Here is a 9,498-nt window from a genome sequence, read left to right on the forward strand (position 1 = left end):
ATATAAATACTGTTTTCTTCACAGCCTCAAGATTGCAATAAATGATGGAGGGAGATCCAGCTGGGAAAACTATACCAGCCCTCCTGTCAACCTGTGGCTGTTGAACATTTCATAGTGCAGATACTGTGCTCAGCTCTGTTGCCTGACTTCCAGCATAACTGTGTTGCAAAGTGGCTGCTGGGCAACCAGACTTCTTCAATGGAAAGAAACAAGCCAGTAGATGCTGTTGATGCGCAGCCTAACCACGTGCCCACCGCTGTTGTGCAGTGGATCTCAGGGATACCTGGTGAGCCATTGTCATTTTCCCAGTTGTGAACCTCTTTCAGCATTCTGTTTTTTTAATGTATGTGGCAAGTATATTAGCAGAAGAGTTAAACTTGTAGAGGAATAGTAACCATCTTCTTGCTGCTGTGGTAACTCAATTTACTTGTACCATCAGCCAACTTGGAAATATGTTGGCCTTAAAGGGACAGCAGTTGCTATTCCCTCAGTACCTTACTGTGTTCATGGCAATATCCTACTGTGTTTCTGGTTGTTGGTGAGTGAAAATTAAATTTTTACTAAGACCTAGATGACAGCGTTATTTCATGAACGTTTTCTCTATTTTCTATACTAGTTATAGCAGGTTTTTTATTATCTGTGTAATCACAGATCATCCTGAGTGCAGGCTGAAGGACTGAGAGGAGAACTGCAGTCCTACCTCTGACAGGGATAGGTTTAAAAAATATGTTGATCTCAATAGGGAAGAGAGAGTTAGAAGTACTGTAAAAAATTTTTTGCATTCAGCTTCTCTAGGGCAGCATTCTGACTGGACTTCAAAGTCCTGAAATGTTCAGCCACTAATACAGGTACAGAATCTTTCAGTGAGTATACTCACACCTAACTCTTGGGCGTAACAAATAGAGCTTGTATGGCAGTGGCAATTTTGTGTTGTACCAGCTCTGCTGTGAGAGTTACATCATTCTCTTCTTGTCAAACACAGCGTATGCCTAGACCACACCCTGGCTTGAAGGGAGCCTTTTCCAGTAGAACAAAGAGCAATTCTCCAAGCTGCTATTGGCAAAACTTGTCGAGTAGATACCGAGTTTGAGCATTTGTTTATTGTGCTCTGTAAGAGAGGTTGAAGAGAGAGAACATCGAGCATTTTGTGACCTATGCTGCTGACCTGTGTGCTTCCAGTCATGTGTCTATCACAGCAGACTTGAATTAAAAAAGCAGTGCTCCTATATAATAGAAGTTCAAGAACCATTCTCTTCCAAATCCCACACTGGAATTCATTTGTCATACTGTGCACCGCAGGTAAGGCTGTTCTGTGCTGTGAGTGTATATAGCAGCTCATCATGTCTTGACTTCAGTTGTGCTCGTGAACAAAGCCTTCTGTGTCAGGGACTAAACTTACTTTGCTCTTAATGCTGGTTTTGTGCATACATAAAGTGTACATACACCACAGAGTAAGATAAGATTAGAAAAACCATCAGCACAATATTTTTTTTCTTGATTTCAGGCTTTTGGATAGTTTGACTTAACTTTTGATTTAGGTCAGAACTCTGGAAGGAGTATTTGTGACTACTGCTGGCTATCAATTACTATGCAACTGGTCATCTAAATACTGTTTAAATTTGTAGCTAGCTTACCTTGCGAGCTGTATGTTGTGCTAATGATGCTTCAGCTTGGACGATCTGTTTTATCACACCAGCACATTGAATATATAGCTGTTGCAACCTACTTGGCTTCTGTTACGAACGATAGCGGTCACGTATGGTTTCTCTTGAGCTTGCAGTGTGCATGCTTGTGTAATTGTATAAAGGTTTATCTTGTACGCTTGTGCAAACTGGAATTTAATCTAAATGCCTTCTCTCTTGGATTGAGACTGTTTCCCTGCCCTCATCACTTTTTTTTTAATTGAGAGCCACTGAGGTTTCTTCCTGAAAGGTTAGCGCTCTTCTTTGTGAAAAATTTCATAGTTCTTACCTTCAGACTTACTGGAGCTTGAGTAACTTCTGTGGATTGTACTGATATTGTTTATATAATTTAATAAAACCTTTTTTCTCCCTACAATATTGCCACAATAAAAGCAGCAAAACTCACTGTAAGAGCACACAATACAGAAAGGGAAGGTGCTCTCTGTTCTGAACAAAACTGATTTCGTTTTCTCACAGAGACTGGGGTTACTTGTGGTGACATGGAGAGGCAAGGCTCCTAGCTGTCGTGTCTTCATCTCATCTCCTTGATTCTTCATTAGTGCCAACACTGTATGATCCCTCCAGCCTTTATGCTCTTTCGACAAAGAAGCTTAGAGCCAGGATGAGGTGTAACACTGTTGCTTTGCATTTGTGATATGTTCTTATCTATGTTATAGCCTCGAAACTGTCAGCACTCCAGGCAGCTCTGCTAGTTCTACCTGTGTTTGTTCTTGGTTTTGTGAGTGTTCCTGTTCCCTTGACTTGCTGCATATACGCTGTTCTCTTAACTCTTGCTTGGCCACTTCTTCTGGTGCATGGTCACTTATGCTCCATGTACACCAGTATAATGATTCCTTTACAAATCTCTAAAATCATAGCAGGTTTCACCTGACTGCATATTTACTTGCTTCTCAGATAGAAGGGGATAATTACTACAAGAAAGCTGTGGTTTAGGTTGCTTTTTACTGAATCCCCTCCACTTCTCCTTGCATTTCATACTGGATTATATCAACCTTGTCTGAGGTAAGGTATTCTCTCCACGTTGCTGTAATAAAATTGCAGGATAAATCAGGGATAGTTCTAAATTTAGTTTGCCTGGTTGAGGTACGGGAACTTGTTGGAGAGCTAAATTGAGTTCTTTGAACACTCTTCACAGGCTGTATGACGTGTAGTAGTGTGAGAAGCTGTGAAAGACGCATGCATGGCTGTAGTCCTTCGGGGCATGAGATACAGTACTGTGTAGGATAATCTTATATTGATTCTTCTCTTCCCAAAGGGCTGATGGGTATTAGATTTATTCCTCCTATAGCCCACCACCACCACCTGGAAGGCACCAGCAGCAGCTCTGTTATTGCTAGCTTGAGAACTCCATCTTGCATTTCTCTAACACATCTCAATCACTGGTACAAACTTTGTTCATCTTTCCTTGTATCTCCTTTTCAAGCTTACCCAAGTAGAACTGGGATAAAATCTAAGTTTTGATGCTACTGAATTATCCTCATGTCATTTCTGTGTTCAGTTCTAAGTCTTTTAATTTATTTTTTACTCCATTTGTGAGAAATTTATTCAGCAAACTATTATTTCTTTTTAGAAACCCTTATTCTTTCAGTTACTTAGGGAGTTTGTCTTCCTTCCAAGAATTAAATCTGCAGCCAGGCTGGCAGGTCCTGCATGAGAATTTCCTGAAAAACTTGCTGTGTAGTCAGCACAGAGGCTGCCAGTGTTGTGACCATTTCTTCTAGTGCTGTCAGTTCAAACTGTACACACAAACCTACATACTAACAGCATTCACCACTGCGATAAGAACAGAATGGTGTGCAAGGAAAGGAGGAGGAGAAGGCGGCATTTTGCTCTTAATTAACATGTGTAATGGAATGTGGTTTATTGCTTACGCCAAGAGATTTGTGCCCCTTTAGTAGGGATGCTGGCAGTTGCACTGACCTGACTTTGACAACAGAATGTGGACTATGTGCTTCGTTTTTTTGGTTTTTTTTTTTTTTTGAAAAACCTCCATTTTGGGCCAGACTGGTAGGCAGGTACCTTCCAATAGTACTTAAGCCATCCATCAAGCTTAACTGCAGGAGTTCAAATGTTGATATACATCCAGACACATTTTTCCTGCCACCGGAGGTAGTGTCTGTCAGATAAAGGAAGCAGGTAGTCAGATGCAGTAACAACTTGAACCGTCTTCCTGATACTTGTTTTTCTGAGAGTCCTTGCTCTGCCAGCTTGGAGCTCCTGTGAGGATGGAAAACTGGCCTGACTCTCGGCATGTAGCTTATGCCTGCATTACCTCATATTCTTGTAGGACTTCTTTAATAAGACCCTTTACTCTGACCTTATCTAGTAACCTGGGGGCACGCATGTTTTCTCTTTTCCATCTGTCACTCATTAACTCCAGTAAGGCTAAATAAGGCGGCACCAGACTCCCAGCTGCTGGCTGCTTACCTCAGTGTCAGAAATGTGTAAATGTGCCCGGGAACTCTGCTGTCTCCTCCTAGCACAAGGTGTCCTTAGTGCCAACAGAGTTAAATGTCTATGACAGTTATTTGTAAGGTAAAGGCATTAAGTAACCTGAGATGTTATTAATAAAAACCTGATTTAGGAATTAGAAGTTGGACTGCATACACTTAACAACAGGTCAGAAAGAATGACATTTATAACTGGTTGTACATGGTATTGGGCTAAAAAGTGTCAATTAAAAATGTGCGAATGCATCAACTGTAGAGTTCAGTACAAAGATATGTACTGCTGTCATAATGTAGTTTGGTTACAAAAGTTACCTATGCAGAAAGGTTTAATTGTTGCATCTCCTTAATAGACAATGCAGGTTTTAATCTACATTAAATTAAGAGTTGGAGTGGGGGAAAAAAAAAAAATAAGCAAAGAGTTTATTAGGCTATAATTCTTTAAAATCTTTATTACGCAAATTTGTCTGGAAATACTGGTTTTATGTGTTCTTAAGATTAAAATCTTCAACTACCATGAAGTGTTTTATTACAAATCTAACAAGCAATGTAAAACAATCTGATCAGAATCTAACCAAATTTGACTACTTAAATGCATGGACCTTTTTTCCTTTTATTTATTTATTTTAATTAAAACTCCTACTGGCTAGAAAAGATGAGTGTGAGTTACGAATCACTAATAAAGATGTAGTGAGTGATACCACTGTTTGTTGTTATGACCAACCTGATGTTCTGGAAAGACTGGTTACACGTGTCCCTGGCCACACGTGCACAGGCAATCTCTGTTCCCACCCAGTCTCAGAGATTTGTATTTCATGTCTCTTTGTTTGCAGTAGAGCCCTTGCCTTGCTTCGGCAGATCACTCGGTGCTTTCTTTTCTGTTATGGTTGCTTTGTGTGCCTCTCGGTATTTACACGCAGCCTTGAAGGTGATCATACGATTAGAGCAACAACAAATGCGCTACACTGTGTAAGTATCTTCATAAATGCCAAGCCAACGGATGCTTTTCCTAAAGCTGCTGGTGGGAGATACTTCTAGCCCCTAGAGAGGCTGACTGCAGTGTGAAAGCTTAGTTTCTATGAGCTTAAACATCATAAAACAACACAGAATCTAGATATTTTTCAAAGTGTCAGTGAACTCTGGAGCTATCATTGTCATGCTCCTTTTTTCCCTTCCCTTCTTTCCAAAGATGCAAATAACATGTAACAGCCAAGATCTCAGTGCCCTTGTCAAACCCTGGAATGGGCTACACCTTGCCCTTGGGCTTCCTGCACTCAGCCAAGCACTAAAACAGGTGAGATGCTGTGACAGCTAACAGGAGTGGGCTGTTCCCAGCTGCTTTTTGTCAGGTCTACAGCTGGGCTATATTGTGCTGTGGCTACTGGTCCTGACATGGTTCCTAGATATGCTGGCTTCTGAAAGATTTCCAAAGGTTCTGGAAGCCCTTGGCTACCTAGGAGGATTTGGGAAGAAGTGCTCTGTCATCCCCAAGAAACCTTGAGTTACCAGGTGGTGGTGCATGCTTAAGAAAAAAAAAGAGTTTATCGTGGCCTGCAGCCACCTGGACTGCGAGATGGGGATGGTCTTTCAGTCACTCACAAGTAAAACTCCTAGGTGTTGCACAAACTATTCTTACTGTCTACTCACACCCTTGCATGGTGCTCCCTTTAACTGGAATACCTTTTCCACAGGAAACTGTTCCAGCAAACGTCATAGCAGTTAGATCGTTAGCTGTGTAAAAGGTCCCTTTTGGTTCTGAGTGGTTGTTTCCAGAACATGTGCGTGAGCATTCACACACGTTTCCCCACCTTCCCATAACCACATTTTTGACGGGTGTCTAACTCCTAGGCTCAAGCAAAATATACATTTACCTAAAAAGCAATTTCGAATCTCTTATATTTTAATAGGCACATAAAGTGTAAATTTACGCTATAAAAATGAACTAATTTTGTGTGTCACCACCACATGTGATAGATTTTGGTTTTGTTTTCTTTCTGATCACATTTACATTTGGAAAGATTTTATGTATTTCATTCATTTCACCTGAAACATGGCCAAGTGGTAAATTTTTTTCTCCTCATTGCATGCAGCCTTTTTGCATTCTTCTCGTTGCCAGTTGATGTAAACCAAAATCTCTTTAATTACTGAAAAAACATGGAATTACAGAACAGTAAAAGCATCGTTCCCAGTTGCAGCTTCATTTCATAAAGTGTGAACAAAACGGCACAATTCCTAATATTCTTACAATAAAATACGGTGATCTGGTTTATACCATGCGAGTCCTGAGGAAGCACAGAGTCCTCAAATGTTCCTGCTAAGTTATGATTTCCCTGCATTGTGCCAAAGAGCCTTTTGCTTCACCACTAACATCTTTTGAGCTCTCTATAGAGCTGGTAATATTGCATTCTTTTCACAGCAAAGGGGAACAGTGAGAGTCCCTGTTTCTACATAATCCCTGTAGAAATGACTCGGGAATGGGTGAAGTGGATACACGCGAAGGTGCAACATCTGCAAGTGAAACTGCACTTGGGATCCAAGCGTAATGGCTTTCCTGCTAGCTTAAGCGAAGCTGATGTGCCACCAGAAGGTCACAAGTGCATATGAAACGAGGTCAGATATATTGTAGGCAGAGTTTTGTAGGCTGCTTGAAGGTAGGTGACTCAAAGTGACGTGTCTGGGGCTTCAGGCTCTGCTATGCTGCCTGCATACACACCAAGAGAGGAAATTGGCTTGCTCCCAGGGCACAACTGGCTCTTAACGGTGTTTTTTCTGGAAAAAGCCATGTAGTTACAACTTCTAACCAAGCGCTTCCCTCCCTGCCTTCCTTGCTCTCCAGCATATGCACTGAGACCGGAGTTTGAAGTCTGTTCCTGGGTACCCCTCGAGTGTCCTGCGGGGCCTCTTGATGCCTCCATTCTGCCTCTCGCCTCCCTGTGTCACAGGTTCAGGCTGTGTAACTTTTGGGGCTGGTGCATGTCTGTTTTCTCCTGTCCTGACTAATTAGATCTCTGTAAATCAGTGTTGGTAGAATTCCTTATACAAAGGAAGGCCAAATCTTCTTGCCTTTCTCAGTTGAAACTATGGGTATCCCATCACATTTATGAATGCCATGAATCAGAATTAGCTTCTCTTCAAAGAGACACTCTTTACCCTGCCAACAGGAGCAGTCTGAGGCAGGAATTACTGGCTGAAGATTTCTGGCTCGTAAATCAGATTAGGGGAATACAAGAGCCATTTCTGATTTCAGAATCTACACTTGATGGGTAAACCTTATTCTAAATGCATGGATAGCTTCAGAGTGACAGTTCTGTTCACGCAGCAGCATCTGCTCATTGCTTAGCTATTAGCTTGCTTAATCCTTGCCAGCAACACAGCAGGAAAGTTCAAGAATTTCTAGTGACTTTTTCTTTTTTTTTAATTTAAAAAGCCACAGCATACATCCCAAGGCCCTGGGGTGTTCTGGTCCGTTACAGATCTCCATTGTTTTCTTCAGTGCAGAGGCTAGGTTCATTTGTTTGAGCGATAAGAGTGCTGGCATGAACAGACCTGCGTGGAGCTGCGTTCCCCGCCCACTGAACGCTTGCTGCTATCAACACAAAGCACGAAGCTAATCTGGGAGTGCTGAGGAGGGGCAGCACAATGAGCTAACACTTTGGGTTAGGCACCGGATGCAAGCTGCTAAATTACAGTGTGTATCCCTGGGGTGCTGCAAGGAGTCTCCGATGACATGAATTTGAAGCATGGCATTAACCTGGACAAAGCTCGGTCTCTCTTCCCAGCTGCTGCTAGCTCATCCAGCTCCTCTTGTCACTGTCGGAGACTGGGATACAGCTGGTCCCCCATGCCAGTTGAGAATATGAAGAGTGACCCAAAACAGTAAAACACCGCACTGTGGAAGTCAAGGTTTTTCTCTCCACCACCAACCTCCCGATATGCTGACGCTTGCACTCTTCCACCATACCCATATGTCACCTTTACCCGGACTCTACTTGCAAGACAGTTTATTTTTAAATAAAACCTCAGATTCTCTTTCATGTTTTGATTTAATTTAGCAGATGTGGAAATTAAGCCAAGCCTGACCAGTCAGCTTTTTGTGATTGTACAAGAAGTCTGGAACAGAAATAGAAAATGAACACAGTTTTGCTGAGTTCTTACTATTCTGTGTGTTGCCGTGTCTCAACCACATGCTTCAAGAACCTGACTGTGTTTCAAAGTTAAAAATACCAGTGGTTTTCTCTAGCCTGTTTGCTGGCCACACTGCTCTCCTGTACACTGTTCAGTTCTTGATTCCTTCCCTTCAGCCCTGTCTTTACAGAGAGGGGCTGTAAATTAGAGAAGTTCTGCTTAGACTCAGCCCTGACCCGAGGAGTCCTCACTTGAAGTTGTGGCTGCTGATGTTCCTAAAAAGTATGGGTCTCAGCTGCATTCTTGCCTAGGATTCTCTAGGATCACTGTAGGCTGGTGTCCTTTGCCATCCGATTAACAAAATTAATCTTATGGTAGTGGTAAATACCACATCTCTAACTTTAGTATACGTGAATGTTAGAGCGCCATCAAAAATAAAGCACTTGTCTGCCTTCCATAAACTATACCCTCAGTAATTCTGGGCTCTTCAGTCCCCAGCAGAACACTGAATTATGTAACACTGGTTCGTCACATGACTTGCTTTTTCTGCTAAAATATCAAATTTCTGTTTGTTTGCACACAAAGGGAAAGAGGAAGGGGTTTTTACACAATACATCCTGCAATCCATACTGATTTCCTTTTTGGTCCATATATCTGTGTTATCTACACATACACACAGTACAATAGCCTGTAGTCACAGAGTTCCTAAGACTAAGGCATTTTAAAACTAAAAATAAAGTACTAAATATTTCTCTTAAATATTATTGTAGCCTGCACACACATGGAGGCAACGAAGCAGACAAAGTGAGGGAGTCTTCCCACAGAGAACCTCATTGCTACTATTGTTGGCTTTGTTTGCAAAAACAAAGATACCCTGAAATCACACAAGAAGCTGAGAAATCTAGGTAATAGATAGCCCAAACAGAGGAGAAGCATTACTGGACCCAGTGCTCACCACCGCGGATGAAATAATAAAAGAAGTCAAAATTGGAGGCAGTCTGGGCTGCGGTGATCATTCCCTGGTGGAATTTGTTATCTTGAGGGATATAGGGCTGGCAAACAGTGAAGTCAGGACCCTGAATTTTAGGAGAGCAATCTTCCAGTTGTTTAAAGAACTAGTGGATGAAATTCCCTGGGACACTGCCCTGAGGGACAGAGGAACTGATCAGAGCTGGCAACTCTTTAAGGATACCTTTCACAGACCACAAGAGCTCTGGATCCCC

The 9,498-nt window shown here is 41.9% G+C and overlaps 1 protein-coding gene across 5 annotated transcripts in view; it reads left to right on the forward strand.

The window, feature by feature from the left end:
* The window catches only part of CDK7 (cyclin dependent kinase 7), a 31,924-nt gene extending 23,750 nt beyond the window's left edge, over window positions 1-8,174 (forward strand). For 2 of the 5 annotated variants that reach the window (XM_040541071.1, XM_040541068.1), the window contains one exon: window positions 25-3,664. In XM_040541071.1, coding sequence (XP_040397005.1) covers window positions 25-41 — 17 coding nt within the window. In that variant the 3' untranslated portion in view covers window positions 42-3,664. Of the gene's footprint in view, window positions 1-24; window positions 3,665-6,566 lie in introns of those variants that run through there. The other 3 variants (XR_005815247.1, XR_005815248.1, XR_005815246.1) reach the window with 3 other exon arrangements.
* The last annotated feature ends 1,324 nt before the right edge of the window (window positions 8,175-9,498 follow it).

Source organism: Cygnus olor, chromosome Z, assembly GCF_009769625.2.
Source record: "Cygnus olor isolate bCygOlo1 chromosome Z, bCygOlo1.pri.v2, whole genome shotgun sequence".
NCBI lineage: Eukaryota > Metazoa > Chordata > Aves > Anseriformes > Anatidae > Cygnus > Cygnus olor.